At 39.1% G+C, this 22,827-nt stretch overlaps 1 protein-coding gene across 1 annotated transcript in view; it reads right to left on the bottom strand.

Moving 5' to 3' along the window:
- ZRANB3 (zinc finger RANBP2-type containing 3) overlaps positions 1–22,827 on the bottom strand; it is a 139,431-nt gene that overhangs the window by 72,753 nt on the left and 43,851 nt on the right. Inside the window, 4 exon segments of the mRNA XM_033943926.1 lie at positions 990–1,169; positions 6,830–6,949; positions 7,964–8,083; positions 16,478–16,612. Coding sequence (XP_033799817.1) covers positions 990–1,169; positions 6,830–6,949; positions 7,964–8,083; positions 16,478–16,612 — 555 coding nt within the window.

The raw sequence follows: 22,827 nt of genomic DNA, 5'->3' as shown, positions 1-22,827 counted from the left end.
AAAAAGGTTTATCCCATGATCCAGCTTGAAAAGATAAATTATATGGAAAAATCTTTTGTATATGCAACCTTTTACAGTAGGAAATGTAAATAATCTAAAATACTGAGAAAAATGTTTTAGAAACATGACGGCAGATAAAGGCCAAATGACCCATCTAGTCTGCCCATCCACAGTAGCCATTCTCTCTTTCTCTCTCCATTACACTGTGGGTGAATTGGGCGTGATGTTTTTATTATGTTCAGCCATGCTCAGCATGAGATATGTGTATGTTGTGCGCACTTGAACTGCGGGTGCATGTATTACGTTCAGAAGCGATCAGTGATGCGACACGCATATATTGTGCACATTTGACGTGACGCATGTATATGTGCTCGTATTGCAAGACAACACTTTGTTTATCGAGTTAAAATTTAAGAAAATGTTTTGCTCATCTTGCCAAACACTCGTAAACCACGTTACTCGCTATCCAAGGTTTGACTGTATTTCCATATACAGTACTGTAAACCCCCGCGACTTCGCTGTTCGCAAATTGCAGACTCAGTAATTCTCGGTATTTTCTGACTGCCTCTTTCTGGTACTAGTCAGGTTACACCAATCAGGAGCTGCTTTGACATGTTATCTGGCGTGTCAAAGCAACTCCTGATTGGTGTAGCCCGACTTTAGAACCAGGAAGAGGCGGTTGGAAAATACTGAGAATGATTTTCAGCACCCACCCAGCGCCCCAGTTGCCCTCTCTTGCCTCCGATCAGCTCCTAAACCGCATTTTCGTTTTTCAAAATTTGCGGGTATTCCTGGAATGGAACCCCTGCGAATTTCAGGGGGAGTACTGTAGTATCTCCTTGGTGAACTTGGTCTCTTATAAGTACTATGATTTATGTTTATTAAGATCTTTACTGCCTTTCAATATGGCAGGGAATGGATGTGTATTTGATACTTCAGATTCAATGTCATTCATAATTTAAAGCATAGAACTTTATGAAATTTCATACCTTACGATTCAACATTCCCCACATCAGAGTGTCCAATGTTCCCTTTGCTATGAGATAATGTATATGCACAGAATTGCTCTGTCCAATTCGATGTGCCCGATCTTCTGCTTGTTTCATATGGCCAGGATCCCAGTACAACTCCGCAAACACAATATGTGTGGCAGCAGTGAAAGTCAAACCCTAATTCAAAACAGCAAGGTAATATTAAGCTAGTTACATATCCACAATTCTCACTTTAAAATAAAAAGTATATCGTGCAATTATGAACAGTTAAATACTTCCCAACATACACTATTTATAAACAATTTTTATAATAAATAATAATAACAGCTTATATACAGCAGGACCGTGAAGTTCTATGCGGTTTACAATGATTAAAAAATGTTACAGATTGAGTGGAATAAACAAAGTTCAGAGTTAGTGATTAACAGTTCTAAGGATCATTTGTTGAGGTCTAAGATTGTATAGGTCAGTTACCTAACTAAGTACTTCCGGAACAGATGTGTTTTTAGAAATAAAAACAAATGCTTTTGAGAAGAACATTCAAACAGTAATTCTAGCAAACTTCCTTATAATGTGCTGGTATAAGATGTTATTCACAGTTTGAAGGGGGTGAGGAGTTGGGATAAGGATGAGAAGTAGAATATCCTACTCCCCCACACTGAATTTCTTAATTTGCAAGGATTTGAATCTCCGAACACGGAGTAGAGGTAAAAAAAATATCCTCTCTCGTACACGGGGAAAGATTATGCATTCATTTTGCCACTACTAATAAAACAATAGACAAACTGAAGCACAGTTTGCTAAATATTGCCTAATGAGAAGATTAACATGAAGTATCCGCTGCATTTTTTAATCCAGTGGTTCCCAAACCTGTCCTGGAGGACCCCCCCAGGCCAGTCGGGCTTTCAAGATAGCCCTAATGAATATGCATGACAGAGATTTGCATATAATGGAGATGCCGGGAATGCAGATCTGCTCCATGCATATTCATTAGGGCTATCTTGAAAACCCGACTGGCTTGGGGGTCCTCCAGGACAGGTTTGGGAACCACTGGTTTAATCTGTACTTGGTACCTCTCTGCAACCTATTATTGAATCTTGGTGTTTCATATTGGCTCTACGCCGATGATATTCAATTCTTTTTCTCAGTGGAGGGAAATTTCAGTGCGGCAGTATCGCGAATGCAGTCAGTTGTAGCTGCAATTAAGAAGTGGATGGACTGCAACAGGCTTAAGTTAAGTAACTAGAAAACGAGGGAGGTCACTTGGCCCTGATGATCCAGTTTCTCTTGATTTGCTGGGTGAGACTGTGCCAGTAGTGCAGGAGGTGAACTACTTGGGTGTTCTTGTCAATTCGGGGCTTACATTTAAGGGGCAGGTACAGGAAGTAGTATGGAAAATGTTCTTTCAACTTTGTCTGGTGAACAGACTTAGACCCTATTTGTCATCCCATTTGTTTAAATTGGTCCTGCAGGCAACAGTTTTCAGTTCTTGATTACTGTAATTTGGTACTCCTTGGGGTACCGATGTCGGCACTGTGTGCTCTCCAGGTTGCCCAAAATTCAGTGATCAGAACTTTGTTTAGGCTGGGGAGATGTGAGCACATGACAGAACACCATGTGAGCTTGTATTGGTTGAGGCTGATGGATAGGATTCGCTTTGAGCTAATGCTAAACGTCTATACGTGCTTGCACAATCTGGCTCCTAAACATCTCATTGAGAGCATTCTGCCACGTGTTCCGCCTGGTCCACTGCGATTTGCAGAACAACTGGAGCTACAAATTCCATCTGTGAGGCAGTTGAAACTGACAGTGTCTAGGTGCAGTATATTCCATTGTATAGATCCTAGGGAATGGAGTAATCTTCCCGAGTATATTCTTTTTTTTTTTTTAATTTAATTTTTATTCATTTTCCAACAAATACACAAGAACTTCTCTTTTTACAGAAAACCATAGCTTCAATATCAGAATATACATAGATACCCTAACTTAATATAAAGAAGAAAAAAAAAAGAGTCCAAATCAACATCCTTAATTAAAAGAAATCAAAAATATCTCTTAAGTTAGGATTTAAATTTAACACCATATTAATGCTCTTATCTGGCCTCAATTAAGACTGAGAAACAAAAAAAAGGAAAAGATAAGGAGCTCCAAACTTCTGAAACATCATTTATATTAAAGAAAGGCTTAATGTGGATACTATTCCGGCTCTATTATGATAAAGCAGCCTTCAGACTAAGAAATTTTCTTAGAGTTCAAAAAACTACGGAGTTGCTCTGGTAAAAATAATACATACTTAGTCTTGGCATAGACATTTACATGGATAACTAAGCAAGAATGTGGCTCCCAACCCTTTTACTTCTTCCCGCATATCAAGAAATAATTTCCTTCAATCCTGTGTTATCCTAGTAACATCCGGGAAGATCCATATCTTTTGGCCTAGAAACAAACTATGTGAGTGTCGAAAGAACATTCTCATCAAGGAATTTGAATCCTGTTCAAAGACAAATGATATTAATAGTGTTCCTCGATATTCAACCTCTTCTTGGGAGCTTTCCAGTAGGTCTGTGATATTATTAAAGTCAATTGGTTGTAACTTATCAACTAAATTAGTCTCTCCTGGTAATTCAGTTTTCTTTCTTTGGAAGATAGTAAATCCTATTTACTGGCGGAATAGTTTCTGCAGTATAGTTTAAATTTTCCATTAGGTACTTTTTGAACATGTCCATAGGATTAATGACAGCGGATTTAGGAAAATTCAAAGCTCTCAGGTTAAGTCTTCTGTTATAATTCTCTAGTTGTTCAATTTTCCTTTGTATAAAAATCTTTAACAAAGGAACCTGAGAACTTTTGTATTGAGGCAATTTCGGTGTTAATTTGATCAAACTTAGTATTTGTTTCAGTTTGAATATTTTGAACTGAAGTTAATAAAGAATCTATTTTTAACAATATAACCGAGGTATTAACAGCAGATTTTGTAGCTGCTACTTCGAGTTTTTGTAGAACTCGCCATACATTTTCTAATGTCACCTGAGAAGTGTGGTTTCTATCCACAACTTGTTCCGTTGAAGACTTAGCATCCTGGAGAACTTGAGATCCTTCACTTCGGGAAGGCGTTGGACTCATCTGGTTTCCCGTCTTCATGCTACCCATTTCCTCCAGTGCCGGATTTGGTGGAAGTCAGGCTGCAGGGGGAGATAGTGATGTTTCCAATCCCAAAGCTCCGGCGGCTCCTTCCACCAGAGTAACAGCTGGGAAACTTCTTCCCTAAAACTAGCCGATGAGCTAGTGAAAAATCTGTCCAGCGAAGCTTGTCGGGGTGTGGAAGGATCCATCTGGAGAAAGCCCTTGCGTTTTGTGTGAGGCATATCAGAAACTCCAACAAGGGAAAGGTAACTCTGAAGAATTGCAAGGTCGAGCGGAGCAGACTTTCTTACTACTACCACGCTGCCGCCATTTTGTTTCCCCTGAGTATATTCAACGGCAGAATATACATAACTTTAAAAAACTGTTGAAGCAGCATCTTTTTTTGCCAGACGAATTATAGGGTTTGAGACTATGCTATTAATGAAAAGGAGAAGATGATAATAAGGTGCTGGTCACCTAAGTATTTTATGGTTTGTATTTCTTGCTTTGTATTGTGGGAGTATTTATTGATGATGTAAGTTTTCCTGATGTAATGTTATAGTTTTATATGTATGTTTGTAACCCGCCCTGGGTAAGGGCGGGATATAAATGAATAAACAAACAGCCCTGGAAGAGGATCGGTGGGAGGGAGGAATCGGAGGGTCTTTTAAAAATTTTTTTTTAATTTGCCATGAGAATTGGAGGGGGGGGGTTTGAGCTGTCAAGCCTTACTTTCCTTTCAGTGCTTGAGCCAATCAGCGCTCAGGCACTGATTGAAAAGTAAGGCAATGACAGCTTAGATCCTGCCGGAAAATTTTGCCTGCAAATGTACCACAGCCGGTAATAGAGAATCGCCCAGAGTGCTCGTTTAAATATTAATGAGCCCATTTTACTACCATTTTAATATTAATGACCTCGTTGTACTACATTTGCATGGCATAGTCCAGAGTGTGTTAGGAAGCTCTGAAAAGACCACAGTGAATCATTCTGATATTCAGTCAGTAAAATTCTGGCATGCTAAACCATCTGGAACCAGTTTAGCATGCTAGAATTTTACTGGCTGAATATCAGAATGGTTCACCGTGCTCTTTTCAGTGCTTCCTAACACAGCGACCATCGTTAAGGCCAAGGTAAGTTTTGAGAATCTAGATCTCAGTGTCTTAACCATATGTCCAATTCTGCTACTCCTGATTTTCTCTTTGCCTCATGCCACATTGCCCAGGTTTTAACCATCTGTTTGTCTGGTCAAATTTGGTAAGCCTCTCCACAAACCTACATTTCATTTTACAATTGATTTTGCTTTATCTCCTTCTCTCCTTAATTCCTATAAATTTGGCATGTTCAATTCATGCTCTTTAAAATATAAAAAGTCTGTTTATTAACATGATCTACAGTTCTTATATTACATTTCATTAGTGATTTCTATTCCGCCATTACCTTGCGGTTCAAGGCGGATTACATAAGAATTGTCAAGGTGGTTCAAGGCGGATTATATAAGAATTGTCATGATATTTGGAAATATATAAGGAGTTAATTGAACATTTTTAATTTGCAAGATAATCTGGTTGTGTTATATAGGTTTTATGTATCTTTTGAAGAGTAGGGTTTTTGTTTCTTTTTTGAAGGTTTTGTAGTCTGTGGTCGAAGACAGCAGATTGGTGAGTTGTCTGTCCAGTTTTGCTGCTCTGGTGGCCAGTAGGTTATACATTATAGAAAGCTAGTTATGCTCAGGTGATCCTTCCACACTGGTTGACACCGAGCCTGCTGGCTTTTCTTTTTCCTTCAGCAGTTATCCCACCAAGTGAGGAGAGGATGGGACCTTTATTTACATTTATCCCCCATACTCCCCTTTCTTTTTCTGATTATTTCTTTATTTATTCATTCAATTTTCTATACTGCTCTCCCAGGAGAGATCAGAACGGTTTACATGAATTTATGCAGGTACTCAAGCATTGTTCCCTTTCTGTCCTGGCAGGTTCACAATCTATCTAATGTACCTGGGGCAATGGGGGGATTTAGTGACTTGCCCAGGGTCACAAGGAGCAGCTTGGGTTGGAACCCACAACCCCAGGGTGCTGAGGCTGTAGCTTTAACCACTGCGCCACACTCTCCCTTTAACTAATACAAAGCGGGACTGCTTTGTATTAGTTCTGGATCTCAGGCTTTTGTAATAGTCTTAACCTTCCTCCTCTTTTTTCTTTTTATATTGATGAAATATTTTCATTTTGTGGAACTATTTTGATTAAGCACTCCCCTCCTCTTATAATGGAAGATTTCAATCTGTTGTGTTTTACCATGTCAACTGATTTCTTTAGCTTCAACTGAACCTAGGCTTTATGCATCTTGCTTCTTTTCCTACTCACAAGTAGGGTCATAAAGTGTATCAGATTTTCTCTCTGAATGATCCAATCTACTTTGACTCTCCTTGCTCTTGCTTCCTTTCCCTTGGCAGGATCAAATGCTTATTACATTACTGTAATTTTTGCCATCGCCTTCCTAGTGAGAGTAGGGAGTGTGAACTAATTAAATGATAAGTTTATAACTTCATTGTCTTATGTTTCATATTATATATATTTCATTACTTGTATTTGTATATGAATTGTAAGCTCCTTTGTGTAGACTTTTGGTTTTTGATAAGACACAGTTAAGATAGGTAGCACAACTGATAAATCTGCTTCGTGTGATTTTTTTTCCTCCCCCCAACCTTATCTTACCTGACCTGCAGCCTGAATACTAAGAATAGCAACACGAGTATCAGGATCATTCTGAAACTGATGGACAAGATGAATTCTTTCTGATGAAGGAACGCTTCCATCAATTCGAATATAACGAGCCTATATAACGCCAACACAAGAAAAAAAAAATATGGGTTGCCAATAGCAATAAGAGAAACTTCTTTATATAGTTTTGGTGAAAAATAACTGACCCCCCCAACAAAATAAAAATAAAGCAAAAAATATATTTTTTAAAATGTAGCCAAAATCATAGGAGCTAGCTCTGTGTGTTGAGCACCCCAATACTGAACAAACTCCTTAATTTTGTCCAGGGAGAGGTTGAAAAGTTGGCTCCTATGGCTAGAATGATGATCACTTCACTTTAAATTATTATATCAAAATATACTTCTGGCAGTAGAGGACAGCTAATATAAAAAAGTCACCTCAATTACCCCCCCCTTTTTACAAAACCGCACTAACGATTGTAGTGCCAGCCATGGCAGTAACAGCTCCGATGCTCACAGAACTCTTATGAGCGTCAGGTTTTACCGCTGCGAATGGCGATAAAAAAACCCTAACACAGCTTGATAAAAGAAGGAGTTAATTTGTAAATATTAAAATCAAACTAAGCATTTTCACAATCAGCTAAGAACTAGATGTTAAAAAAAGAAGCTGTGGTGATCATTGACCGCACAAAACCTAATGCTCCAGAGCCTGAAAATGAACTGAGGTCTTTATTCCTGCAAAGATGTGGTATGTTGATTTTTTTAGGTGCCATATATATAGAATATGGCCCTTAATGTAAATAGAATTTATCAGTTTTTCATTTGTATCTATTCAGAAATTTCTGAAAATAGATTATTCATCAGTCTTTTTGCCCTCAGCATTATCAATAAGATTAGGTATTCATTTGCATGTACTCTTTGCGGTGCACGCAGTACACAAGAAACGTACAAGCCAATCGTAAATCCAGCAATTTTAAATTAAATAATCATTAGGAAATGGAAACAAAATGAGCACATTTCCAGTTTCTGCTTTAGAGCTTGTATGTGGGTGAGTGAGCAACAAGAAGAGAAATTTCCAAATGTCATGGATGAAAAGATTTTTTTAAAAGTTCTATTTTTTTCTGTTTACCTTGCTTTCTATAGCAGCCTCTGTAGCAGCCTGAAGCATGGTTAAGTGGTGAGCAAAGACCAAGAACTTGAGCTTATCATTTTCAAGCATCATTTTAATGTACTCCTTGACTGCTCCTGCCTAAAATATAGGAAAAGAATCATCTACGTTATAGACTCAGAAAGAATGTTAAAATGTGTGTGTGAAAAATTTCACTTTATTATGTTATGTACAAAAGATCTTTATTCACTTTATTATGTTATGTTACAAAAGATCTAAGCCCCCTAACCCACTCCCCCCCACCAGGAAAATAAACCAAATAATATTTTGTTCATCTAATAATACTGCTCTGAGTGGAAAATATATAAAGACCACAGCTTTACTGAATAAACTGACCAGGCTATCTAACTTATACACCCAAACTCTTAAATAAAATTTATTTAGTTGATTGATGAATCGCTCACTGCTCATATTGCACTGCTGTGTTGTTTACAATTAGAAACGATAATGATAAAAGAAGGAAAAGTAAAGTACAGTAAATCCTTAAAATGATCAATAGCAGGGCGACAAAAATCATCTGGAAACAAGGCCGTACAAAGAAAGGTCCTATACTACCCAACCTGATAGACAGTTTGGCTTGAATCACATTAGCAAAGTGCAGGAGCAATCCCATATTTTAATATTGTCTGCATGCAGACTTGCCTTCACTAAGCCATCCCTGAACTCAAAGTAATGCAATTACTGCTGCCTTATTGGGATACACAACCAAGCTACTTGTCATCTCAGCCCAAAGGATCGATGATAAGAGCCTGGATTTGATGACATTTCCATTTCCCCATGTTCCTTGCTTTTCGCTCCATTGGACGACCACCCTTTGAGACATTTGCCACACTGGAGATGAACTCAGACTTAGTATAGTTGTTTGGCTGAACCACTACCATGTCACTGCAAAGCCAGGTTGACCCCTGCTGTCTGTGCAGTTGAGCTGTTGTTGCACAGAAGAGAAAACTTATGTTGTAGTTTGATGCTTACCTCTATGGTTTTGCCCCCTGACATAGCCGTCCAGGCGAAATATGGTCATATCAGGTTGTATGTTATAATAGACCACATTTCTCTTCACTTGGATCTACTTGGTGTGTTTCATCTGATCAAGTGGCAGATTATTACATGATCTGTGCCATTTTTATAACTCCTTTCAGCCTGGACCACTGTCTTCCCCCTTCTTGTATATCTTTCCTCAGGTACTGCCCCCATTTTACTAAAATCATCTTGTTTGAAATCCAGGGCTTTGAGTTTTGTTGTTTTTTTTTTTTTTAAATAATTCTTTATTCATTTTAAAACACATTCAATAAGTGAAAACAGAATGAATTAAACATTTTACACTGTAGACATCACTTAAATTTTACAAGATTCATACATATTGATACCCTCCCCCACCCAATCTAAACTTTAACATTAAGATTATTATAAAATTTACATAGTATCAAAAATATATTATACATATTTTAAAACAAAAAATACACATATATAACCATTCAGACTTATTTATCAAACCACAAAAATACCACCCTTCCCCCCTCCCTGGATGTGCATTTTAACTAACAACAAAAAATAAAAATATAACTATAATGATTCTACAAAGGACGTCAATGGGCCCCAAATTAATTTAAAATTTTTATTATTCCCTAGAAGAACAGCGTTCATTTTCTCATATTTATAGATTAGACATAAACTAGCCCACCAAAATGTAAAGTTGAGACGATCCCAGTTTTTAGTTTCATGTAATCAATTGTATAGCTGTACTTGTCATAATTAAAAAGAGACATTTTTTATGTTTATCTATGGGATCTTTGATATGCAAAATGGTACCACAAATTACTAATTTCATAAATTAAAGGAATCCCAGTATCTAAAATATTATGTCCCCAAATTGATTTCCAAAAAATCATTATCTTAGGGCAAAAAAACAGTAAATGATCTAATGTTCCTATGTCTAGGTGACAATGCCAGCACCTATTAGATCTAGAATTATCTAACTTATTCAATCTAACTGGGGTCCAAAAAGAACGATGTAACAAAAAGAATCAAGTTTGTTTCATAGATGCTGACGCTGTACACCTCATCCTCCAAGATCAAATACGTGGCCATCGAGATGCAGAAATATACTGCTTAATCTCAATGCTCCAAATATCTCTAAGAGCATTTTTGGGTTTCTTATTCATAAGTTCAGATATTAATTTATACCACTTGATGTCCTAGCATATCTGCCTGAAAACAGAGGAATTGCTGGCTATAAAAATTTTAAAAGTATGCCAGTCAGGGAACCCTTTCTGAATAGCCTGCTTCAGTTGAAACCATTTATAAAATTGAAATTTTGAAATACCAAGATTGTTGCAACTGTGAAAAATCAAGCAATTTTCCATTTGAAATAACATCCTCTAATGTTCTTATGCCTACTTGCATCCAATCCTTCCAGGCAATTTTAGACCCGCCTATTTGTATCTTGGAGTTCAGCCATAGGGATTGACACAAAGACTGTTCTATAGGAATTTCAGTTAACTTATTTATACATCTCAGGGTCTTCCAAGTATCCAAAATAATGTAATTATCCTTTGCATAACTAGATAGTTTAATGTTCAGGGAGAAAGGGATAGAAATCTAAATAAATAAAAATAAATAAATTTGCAATTTTCAGCTGCAGTCCAATAAGACACATAGCAAGCACAAGTAACCAGGCTACACTAATTTGGTATTATGTGAACCATAGAGGTATACTTTACTTGGTACCTCTGCACTAACAAAAAGATGCATAGTAATAATTTTATTTATTTTAGGTGATGATGGAAAAGGCAATAAAGATAAGCTGCTGCTTTGGCTGGACTATAGCAAGAATCTTAAAAGACTGAGAATCATTGGCTTGGGAAAGAACAAATACATAGATAAAGTGAAAATGTAAGCAATTGTTTTAAGAAAATAATGCACCTAAAAAGGTGCGATCTATTCTGTCAGTTGCATATTCATAAGTGATTTCTGTCTGAAAGCATGTAGAGTAAGCACCAACTTTTAACAAAGATGATAAGTTATATTAAAAACAATGATAAATATATACAGATGAAGTAATATACCTTCAGCAATATTATGCAGCCTGGGTATTTAATATGAACTATATAAATAATGTACAATCAATACAATCTCTGGTTTGTTTTATTACAAGCAAATACATCTAATGCTTCATGTCAATATTTAATGTAGAATGAATCCATACTGAATTTCAGTTAAGAAAGCAGGTTCAAATGACAGGGTTAGAAAGTCTGTATTTCTAGTCTAATATAATGAACTCTTGAAACAAGAAGATAAATTATGAAAGTTTTAGATATGTCCCCATGGCAACTACTGTGAATCATGAAATAATAATATATGAATGGTTAGCTGAGAGGTGCCTTATAATGTAGGCATGCATGCAGCTATTAAAACAAAGAACAAAATTTGTTTCAATCATCTGAATAAGAGCCTTCCTTAATAGCAAATATTCTTCAGCTGTTGTGGGATCAAGATTCAAATTGCTTGTACTGTATAAAGACATTTGTGCTGCTTGTAGAAGTATACCACAAAACTGTCTTATTTTATGGTTTATATAACTTTTTCATAACAAATACTAAATATTATAGAACATAGTGAGTTCTTTGATAAGTCAGTTTAGTAACGACAAATGAGACAGCATAAAACAAGTTATTTATGTGTAGCAAGTGTTCTCTGTGGAAAGGAGAATACAAGTCCTCTCAGCAAAGATGATGTCACAGACGTAGCTCCTGTGAAACAGTTTCTCCAGCTTAATAAGTAGTAGAAGCGTTTGAGTCACTCCATTATGCACGAGTGCCACTTTCTCCCCGTTGCTGTGGTGTGGGACTAACTCTGTCTATTTATACAGCTTGAGCAGAATACAGTTCCTTGGGGAAGTAGGTGAGTCCCTGAGAACTTTTATCCTGATGTCTAGAAAGAATATCTGCTGCAATTAATTTGTTTTTTCTCTGAGGACCAGCGGGATATCAAATCCTTATTGCACTGGACTCCCTAGCTTCAGGCTGCCTTCAACAGCAAAAAGGAAAAAAAAAAATGAAAACAAAGCACTACAACAAGCAGACACAAATTTTTGACATCAAGTAGCCTATTGAACACATTTTCCTTTTTTATCGGAAGGCAGGTTGGAACAGAAAATAGGCCTATGAGGGATGGAGTTGAATTCTAATCCCCAAAGAGAACTGACTGGCCAAGCCTACCATTGTGGTTGGAATCCTTTTCTAAAAAGAAATGGGCTGGGAATGTATGAACACATTTACAGCCCTGCAAATTTCCTCGTTCGTTGGTGGATCTCAAATGCGTTACTGACACTGCCATAGCTCAGACACTGTGAGCTGCGACATGACACTCAAGAATCAAACCTGTTCAGGTGTAAGCAAAGGGAATGCAGTCTGCTAGCCACTTAAGCTGACAGTCTCTACACTATTTGGGCAAAAAGAAATAAAAACAGGTAGACTTTCTAAAGGTTTGAGCCCATTCCAAACAGGTAGCAAGGCCCTCTTGGAGTCCAGTTTGTGCTTTCACCTCTGTGGGCATGAGGCCTGGAGAGATGTGTTGGCAAAAGAGTTGATAGCACGTACAATAGGTTGCAGTGGAACTCCCTGTTTGTGGATCTTGGGTAGGTTATAGAACCTAGGGATCAGGTAGATACCTCACTTCAAGCTGGGTTTTATCTCCAGTTTGATGGAAGTGGCATTGTTTATCAGGCTTGTTATTTCTCTGTGAATTTTCCAGAGTGGGTTGTTGGGGACCAATGTGTATGTGTCCCTTCTGTTCCAGCACACTGCTAGGTCTTATGGCAGGCAGGGTGGAGGCCTACAATATGTCTGTGAGGGGGGGTGGGAGCTGACCCAAATATAAACTGAGACTTCCATTTTTGGGCTATTGTTTTGGCCCAAAAATTTTGGTTTATATTGAGTATATATGGTATCTGGATATGAACGTAAGCATTTTTTAAGTCCAGAGAGCATAACAAATTGTCTTTCTGAATTATAGGAAGAAGGCTGCCCAGGGAAATCATCCTGAATTTTACTTCGGCCAAAAATTTATTCAGGACCCTTAAGTCTAGAATGGGACAAAAAAAAACAACCTATTTTCTTGGGCACAAATATGTACTTGGAATATAATTCTCTCTTTTTCTTTCCCTTGTGAAGTGGGTTTGACTGCATGGACCTTGAGAAGTAACATAGTTACATAGTAAATGACAGAAGATAGACCTGAACGGTCCATCTAGTGTGCTCAATAATTACACACATTATAAATTCATGATTAAATTGTCTTTTTTTTCTTCCTATGCTAAATGGTGGAATCGGATTTGTTTGCTCTACACATATGAGCTTTATATTGCCAAAAAATCTAACTCTTATTTCTCTTAACAAGAAATGGTCGACCCTACAGTCACATGATCTAATGTCTATTCTAATTCTTTCCAGTGATGTATGCATCTCTTATTTCTGTTCATTGTTATTTGTTTATATTGTATTTTATTGTTTGTTTTTTTTAAGTCTTAGTCTATTTAAACCATCAAAACTATCAGAAATAATTGCTGCTTTTTATGGGGACAGGTAACTTTTATGAGGGTATGGGCGGGGACAGAGGAGATTCCTCACAGGGCTGGAGGGGATTCCTTGCGGGGACGGGTGGGATTTCTGTCCCTGCACAACTCTAGTTTCTGCTCACTTACGTGCAATCAGTCATCTGGATACTCAGTGGCACTTAACTGAGAAGTGCTACTGAATATTGGCACTAACTGGCTAATCAGAAACCAGGCAGGAGAAGTGCATCACTGAGAAGAAGTCAGGGAGGAGCTGGCAGTTATCTGGGTGTTAGCAATATTTGTGTTAACAGATCATAGAGAATGGCATAAAAAGCAGTTCTGTTTTTGTGTTAGTTATCTGGGCACAGGGATTGAATATCAGCCAGTACCCAGATAACTTCCAGGGTAATGACAGCAGATAAAGACCCGGATGGTCCGTCTAGTCTTCCCAACCACACACTCTTTATAAATTAATGATTTAATTTAAATTGTTCTTTTTTCTTAGATATTTCTGAAACCTAGAGCTCTGCCTGGTACTGTGCTTAGGTTCCATCTACTGGAGTCTCTGTCAAAGCTCACTTCAGCCCATCTAAACCATCCTAGCCATCAAAGTCCTCCCCAACCCATCCTCAAATGAATGACCCCTATATGGGACACAGACCATGCAAGTCTGCCCAGTACGGGCCTTAATTCTTTAATATATACCATTATTTTCTGATTAGAGATCCTCTGTGCTCATCCCATGCTTTTTTGAACTCTGTCACCATTTTCCTCTCGGCCACATCCCTCGGCATCAACCACCCTTTCCCATAAAGAAGAATTTCCTAACATTACTTTTGAGCCTACCACCCCTCAACCTCAAATTATGCCCTCTGGTTTTACCATTAACCTTTCTCTGGAAAAGATTTTGTTCTATGTTAATACCTTTCAAGTATTTGAACGTCTGAATCATATCTCTCCTGTCCCTTATTTCCTCTAGAGTAGCAGTCTTTTAATCTTGTGTTCTTCATCTCATCCAACCTGCCTCTCATCCCCCTCTTTCCACAAAGAGCACTGTGCCATCTCCTTGCCTCCGATCACCCTCCCTTCCTCTCCCCTTTCAAAAGAGCATTAGGGCATCCTTCTGCCTTTGATCCTCCCTAAATGAGGAATCCCCTAAAATTGGGACATCCCCTTTATAAAAATAGAGATCAGGCACCCAAGTGATCCCCCCATCTCAGTGGAGTGACATTTATAGAAGGGGATTCAGTAGATAAGTTAAACCAGTGGTGACCAGCCTTAGCCCTTGCCAAGTCAGGTTTTCTATAATGAATATGCATGAGATCTATTTGCATACAATGGAGGCAGTGCATGCAAATAATCTCAATGCATATTCATTGGAGAAATCCTGAAAACATGGCTAGATTGAGGCTCTCAAGGACTAAGGTTAGCTATACACTTGTGTAGCTTCTTTGGAACTCCTCCAGAACTTTTTCCCTTTTATAAAATAAACAGTTGTGACATCAGTTAATCATTCTCCTTCATCTCTCCTGGAAGCCCCTGTGTTAGAGACTCCGCTCACAGACATTCCCAAACACTAAAGATATGATATAGTGTTGGCAGCGGCAGTGGCAGTGGCTTGGGGAACGGCAGGGAGAAAGAAAGAAAGGGGGCAGGCAGGGAAACAGAAGGAAAGAAGAGAAACAAAAAAAAGAAAGAAAGGTCAGGGAGAGAGGAAGAAAAAGTTGGGGGAGGGAATGAGGTGTGGAGGAGAGAAAGCATACAGGCTGATAGAAGGGAAGAAAATTGGATGCACAGTCAGAAGAAGAAAGTGCAACCAGAAATCACCAGAAAAAACAACACAACACCAAAAAAAAAAAACAACACCAAGAAAGAAAAAAAACAAAAACAAAAACACATCCCAGCCAACAAGGTAGGAAAAATGATTTTATTTTAAATTTAGCAAAGTGGAGGCAGTATTACCACAGTTTTCAAAGGAATTTGCCCAAATAACTTAATAGTTAACTGGGTAAATTCCCAGAGATGAAAACTTCCCTTCACTTACTATGCACAGTTCTGAATTTATATCTGCTGTCTATATTTTACAATATGGTCACCTTTTACTAAACCGCAATAGTGGTTTTTAGCGCAGGGAGCCTATGAGCGTCAAGAGCAGCGCTGGGCATTCAGCGCAGCTCCCTGCGCTAAAAACTGCTATTGTGGTTTAATAAAAAGGATGGAGGGTATATTTGTCTATTTTTGTATGCTATAAAAACCAAATACAGAGAGAGACTGAGAGCTGTTGACGAAGAGCTACGTGGTGTCTTTCTTCGATTCCAGCCAGAATATCAGCTTTGTGTTCAGCAAACAGGCCAGGTTTCGCACTGAATAAAGTATTTTATATTTTTATAATTTGTTATTTCGTAATAAAGTAATTATAAAATACTTTCTTTGTGTTTATTTGATTCCTATTCAAGAGAAATTACTTTATATATAATCAATATAGGCAGAGAGTTAAATTTTTTAACATTTTCTAATGGTGGTGTGCCTCGTGATTTTTTTCATGAAACAAGTGTGCCTTTGCCCAAATAGTGTACCCCACTAAGGGGCTACTACCTCAAAATTAATAACTGACACACAATAGAACAAACTTTCAAAACATTTTCCAAGCTAAACAAATTAACTGCAAGACTGCCACTAAAGGTCACTCCTGCCTTTTCTCCACCATATCAGCAGGCATCAAGAAGATAGGTCTGGTGGTCCTACATAGGGGGATGGGATGAGGGACAGGGAGATGGCGGAGCATTGAACATCTGAGCTTAATTAAGGCCACAACTATAAGTGGCTTTAAAACCACCAACTGCTGAAGGCTATTACCTCCTAAATAATCAAGGTTAAGAAAAAAAAAAATAGCATCTTATTACAAAAGAATTCTACTATACCTTGGCAATTGCAGTTTGTTTATACATGCGTGTAATGAGTCCCATGACTTGAACAAAGGAGCTGCTAGTGTTAGTGACAACTAAATCTGGAGTCCTCATTAATTTCTCCCACTCTTCAAAGCTCTTATTAATTTCCTATATGGGAAGAAACAATAATGTTTAGCACTAGAAAGAGTAGGACAATTGAAGTAACTGTGAATCGTGTCCTAGTTTTACTGTGCTGCAAAAGGTACAAAAAGGAAGGGAAATATTCCCAGATATACTACCCTGTTCATCAAAAAGTATATATATACTGTATATATATCTCTCTGCAGAGACAGGTAGACCACATGATCTTACCAATTACAGAAATGTGTGACAAGCTGGGTAGAGAGGGGATTAGTTGAAAAGTGAAGCTCACACTGCCAGCACCATAAATCAAGAACTGTAAGCTTCTTGTTAAGAAAAACACTTTAGGAGGCCAGGTGAAAATTGCACAAAAGGATTAAAAGGAATACTGCACATTTAAAGCAATACTTACTTTTATTTCAAGCTGGTAAAAGCTATAGAATAATGCTTTTAATTACAAATTATACAACTGGCTAATACACCTGCCATTATTAAAACTGAAATACATTTTCCATTAAATAGCATTAAACATAGTATTGGCATGGCAGGCTAGTCACAGCTTGGCATTTTCACATAATTCTTCTCTTTATACTTTCTCCTCTCTTCTCCTCCCTTAAGTTAAATCGAAAAGAAAAGGCATGTACTGTAGTAGAAATAAATAGCTGCAGTTTTATTTAGGAGTTATACAAACTAATGTACGTAGAGTACATCCTACTAATTTCTGGTATATTAAACTGGTTTGAATTTCTCTCATGCTTTTTCATTAGTAGTTCAAGGTGAGGTACATTCAGGTATTTCCCCGCCTTCTAAGAGTTCACAATTTAACAGCTACAGTTACTAACATTAGCATGTATTAATGCTGTTACTGTCTGTTATTTTACGGAAGATTCCATTTTATACAATGGTACCTAGTTACCAAAAGTGAACATTAATGCATGCAAACATAGCACATACTAGTAACTAGCTGAGGAAATAGAGTTACATGACCTGTCCAAGATCACAAGGAATATCAGTGGGATTTGAACCCTGATCTCCCTGGATTTCAGACTGCTGTTCTAACCACAAGGTTACTTTTTTACAGCAGACAAGAAAGGTTTGGACAAGTTCCTGGAGGAAAAGTCCATAGTCTGTTATTGAGAAAGACATGGGGGAAGCCACTGCTTGCCCTGGATCGGTAACATGGAATGTTGCTACTCTTTAGGGTTCTAGAATCTTGTTACTCTCTGGGATTCCGGAATCTTGCTGTTCTTTGAGATTCTGAATGGAATGCTGCTACTCCTTGGGTTTTGGCCAGGTGCTAGTGACCTGGATTGGCCACCGTGGGAACGGGCTACTGGGCTTGATGGACCATTGGTCTGACCCAGTAAGGCTATTCTTATGTTCTTAAGATACCACCAGAGGAATTCTGGAAATTATTCACAGTGAATTATACTAATTCTTCATTTCGTAGCTGGCTTGCCTCCCTAATTGTTATCAACATGCTAAACGGCCTGTGGTGCTGTTAGGACTTCAAAAAATCCCATGCATATGCCTACCACACCAACTCAATTACGATCTTGTTTATGCTAAACTTAGAAACATAGAAAAATGAAGGCAGATAAAGACCATATAGCCTATCCAAAGTGGTCTTCATTGAAAGACCCATGAGCCAATGGCGGCACTCCGAGATCTCTGTGGTAGCCCACTGAGCCTGTGTAAATTATCATGCCCCCAATCGGGATCCAAAAACAAGAAGTCTCCCCTGACCCAACAACAGGGTGAAGGGCAGAGGCAGCCGAACCAAAATAGCCAATCGGGATCCGGCACTGCAGTCCTGCACTCTTCAGGCCGTGACCAGTGTAAATAAATTAAACACACTGCCTTTGGCGGCCCCAGAAGCTTTTCCTCTGCTACATCTTTCCTACCGCAGGGACAGGAAGCTGTAGCAGAGGGAACGCTTCCGGAGCTGTCTTAGGCAATTTGTTTACTTCATTCACATTGCCCTAGAACAGGGGTAGGCAATTCCGGTCCTCGAGAGCTAGAGCCAGATAAGGTTTTCAGGATAGCCACAATAAATATGCATGAGATGGATTTGCATCTCAAGGAGGCAATGCATGCAAATCCATCTCATACATATTCATTGTGGATATCCTGAAAACCTGACCTGGCTCTGGCTCTTGAGGACTGAATTGCCTACCCCTGCCCTAGAGCTATCCAAAATACGACGCTGGGGATTCCACTATACAAAAAAAACAACATTAAAATAGGTGAAATGCTGTGGGCACCTACTTTTAACATTTGTACTCCTTTTCACAATTTTATAACAGCCATTTTATGCATGTTTAACATGTAATTAAACTATGAAATTTGTTGCCATGGAATGTGGTGAAAGAACATAAAATCTGTTTTACTCTTTTGGGATCTTGCCAGGTACTTGTGACCTGGGTTAGCTACTGTTGGAAACAGAATACTTGGCTCAGTGGACCAGTATGGCAATTCTTATGTTCTTAAGATCACAGTGATCATATCCAAGTCTCTTTGAGATGATTACCGTATTTTTCGCTCCATAAGACACACCTGACTATAAGATGCACCCTAGATTTAGAGAAGAAAAAAAACATTCTGAACCAAATTCTCTCTACCAGGTTCTGTACGCAACCCCATACTCCTTGTCAGGCTCTTCACCCTGTTCCCCTTCCCTGCCAGGCTCTGTACCCTGTCCCTCCTCTGGAGGTCTAGTGGTAGGATGCCCCATACCCCTTACGTACCCTAAAGTACTTTTTTAAATCATACCCCCCCTCCCCGTACCTTTAAAAATCCCTCCCTTCCTTCCTCCCTAGATGGCTGTCTTGGTATTTTAAACATCCCCCCCACCCCCGGTACCTTTTAAAATCTCTCCCTAGACAGCTTTTTTTGTATTTTAAACATCCCCCCACCCACCCCAGTACCTTTTAAAATTCCTCCCTCGACGGCTGTCTTGCTATTTTAAACATCCCCTCCACCCCCCTGGTACCTTTTAAAATCCCTCCCTCCCTAGACGGCTGTCTTGCTATTTTAAACATCCCCCCTCCCCGGTACTTTTTAAAATCCCTTTCATACTCGCTAGCTGTCTCCTCTTCTTATTTCCCAGCCAGCAGCATGGAGGTCAGAAGAGCACGGCGGTCAGGAGCAAAGCTTTCCGCACTCCTGCTTGGGCCCGCGCTGTTTTCTGAATGGCTGTGATCAATTCTTGCGGGACTCGAAAGAAGTCCTAAATATTTTTTAAGTAACATTGTACAGAGGCTCTTAAAAAAAGGGTTGCTTTATATAAATGATACCAAAATCTGTAAAAGAACAAACACCCTGTAAGGTATGGCATATAAAAGAAAGGACCCAAAAAAGCTTAAAGAATGATCTAGAGTTTGGTAGCTAAGATTTAATGCTAAAAACTACAAGGTCATGCATTTGGACTGCAAAAACCCAAGGGAGCAGTTAAGTATAGAGACTGAAAGTTCTATCTACAAACGAGGAGTAGGGCCTGGAGTTGATAAGAACTTACAATCCTTATCTGATCAAAAAAGCAGATAAAGCAACATAAAAAGTCAAACAATGATTGGTTGTATTAGGAGATGAATGGCCTGTAGGAACAAGGGAGCATGATGGTGCCTCTAGTGAGAATTTATTTGGAGTACTGTGCAATTCTGGACACTGCATCTTCAATCTGATATAAGCTAGACAGTCAATCCAGAGGGCGATTACTAAAATGATTAATAGTGTTTGTCACTAAGTATATGAGGAAAGACTTAAAAATCTAAACATACTGTATATACTTGAATATAAACAGAGGTAACCTTTTTCCCCCAAAAAAGAAGGAAAAAAGGTCGACTCGGATACAAACTGAAGTTAGAAATCTGGGTATGTGAGCGTCATTTGTCAGGGATCACTAATTTTTCAATTGGGGCTGCTTCAAGTCCAAAAAGGCTGAAGGAGAGCCAACAAATATTTTCCTACTTGGGGCCTCGACACCAACCAAATTTTCTGGACTTCTATTCCCACCAGAACCCCTGGCTTCAGTCACACATGCCGAAAACAGGGGAAGAAAAACCCTTTTCAAATACAAACCCACAAACTAAAAGTACTATTGTAGACAAACGAAACCCTAATATGCCAAACTCTGCACACAGTACACCACAAAAGAAATACTAAGAAATGCACTTTTTCCTTAACAATCCAAAATATAAAAACAGCAGATGTAAAATTTTCAAAACTGACAATATTTCAATCACTAAATTGAAAATGAAAACATTTTTCCTACCTTTATCATCTGGCGATTTTATTTTTCTGATCATCTTGTTCCCTCTGTGCTCTTAATGCCGTTTTCAAGGCCTCCTTATGCATTTGCTATTTCTTTCCTCTAACTCACTTTTTGCACTACATCCTTCTTTGACACTGATTTTCATATTCAGTTTTCTTCCATTTTTCTGCCTCCATCTCAAATCTATCTTTCCAACTCTTCCCTCCATCCATGGGTTCCGTAACTAAAGCGTGCAGGTCAATGGCGCGCCGACACCTGCGTGCAGGACGATTGCTTACCGCTGTTTCCAGCGGTTTTATGGCTTACCGGGAGTGTTTTGAGGGGGGTTAGGAGGTGGAACTCCCAATACACTTGTAAGTGGTTGCGCTCCCACTGAGGGGGGTTTGGAAGGGGGACCCCCCAATTGACTGAAAACTTCCATTCTCTCGCTGTTCAGGAGTTTTCAGTGTATTGGGAGGGTTCCTCCCACACCCCCTTCAAAATGCTCCCAGTAAGCCGTAAAAGTTCTGGAAATGGCAATGTGCAGGTGTCGGCGCGCGATTGACGTGCTATCCATATGCCACCATATTCTTCCTCTTTCCCTCCATCCATGTGCCACCATTCCTCTTCTCTCTGCCCCTCCCATTCAGCATCTCTCACTTCTTCCCCCCTCCTTTCCCACCCGTGTTTCCACCAAATGTTTATCTACCTGGTTCTGAAGCTCCCTCACCACAAAAGCTACAAAGAGGTTGCTGGTGTAGGAGCAATTCTCTTGCACTGTTCGCAGCCTCCTCTGCACTATTACTTTGCTACAGTCCATCCAAGCAGAAACAGGAAGGTGCTTCAGAGGGGGGTGGACCGTGGCAAAAGAAAAAACAAAGAAGGCCACTGGCAGTGCTAGAGAACTGAAGAACAGTGGCTTAGGCACTCCTATCCTCTACTACCCGCTCCCCCCTGATCCAGACCAACATCGCACTTACAGGCCCATACTTTGGAAACTGTTGCCAACGCTCTGTACTGGGCAGGTGAAGAGCCTTGAGTGTCTGAGCATGCTCAAGGCTTTCTGGACTCCCTTCAAGAATCCTGGAGAGGGCAGTAGCCAGCAGGCTTTGAGTATGTGCATACGCTCAAGGCCCTTCAGCCCAACACAGGGCACTGGCATCGGCTTCCAGAGCATTGGGACTGTAAGTGCAATCTCGGTCTGGGGCAAGAGGGAGCGGGTAGTGGAGGATAGGCATGCTGGTCATTGGGAGGGGGGGGGGAGATAGCAATGTTAGTCATTGGAAGGATAGAAGTGCTGGTCATCGAAGGGGGGGGAGATAGCAGTGCCAGTCATCGGAGGGGGGTGGAGGATAGCAATGTCAAACATTTGGAGTGGAAAATAGCAGCATTGGTCATCAGGTGGGGAGGGGAAGAAAAAAGCACAATCATCAGATGGAGGCTCGAATATATACCGAGATCCCCATTTAAAAATCTCAGTTTATATTTGAGTATATATACCCTGGAGGAGATATGATAGGTAGATGCCATTCTTTAGGTGATTTCATAGACAAATTACATCTTTTAAGATGCCACATTTTGGCCCATTTTGTATTAGGAATTGTGTTCCGATTCTCTGATGAAGTTTTGGTGAAACAGGCCCATCAGAATCAGTCCCCTTGCCACTCAGAAAAGTGGTTTTTATATATACAAGAATTTTTCAATGTTTATACTATCAATTTATAGATAAATTGCTGTTTTTGCACAATATCTTATATATTGTTGAATGTTGCACATGCAGTGAAGGTGGAGGAGGAGGACCAATGATTATACCACAAATTGTACTGGATGAATGACCATGGACTGGCATGAGATGCAATGATACGGTTTGAGTTCCTACCTCCCTTCTACAGATGACTTAAATGTTTATTGTATTATATTTTCCTAAATAAGTTACGTTTAACTTGAGTTTTAATTCCATCTTTTGTTTTGGAGATATGATAGGGACATG

Source organism: Geotrypetes seraphini, chromosome 5 (assembly GCF_902459505.1).
Source record: "Geotrypetes seraphini chromosome 5, aGeoSer1.1, whole genome shotgun sequence".
Taxonomy (NCBI): Eukaryota; Metazoa; Chordata; class Amphibia; order Gymnophiona; family Dermophiidae; genus Geotrypetes; species Geotrypetes seraphini.
The sequence above is the reverse complement of the archived record's forward strand: the minus strand, read 5'-3'. Positions and strand labels throughout refer to the sequence as shown.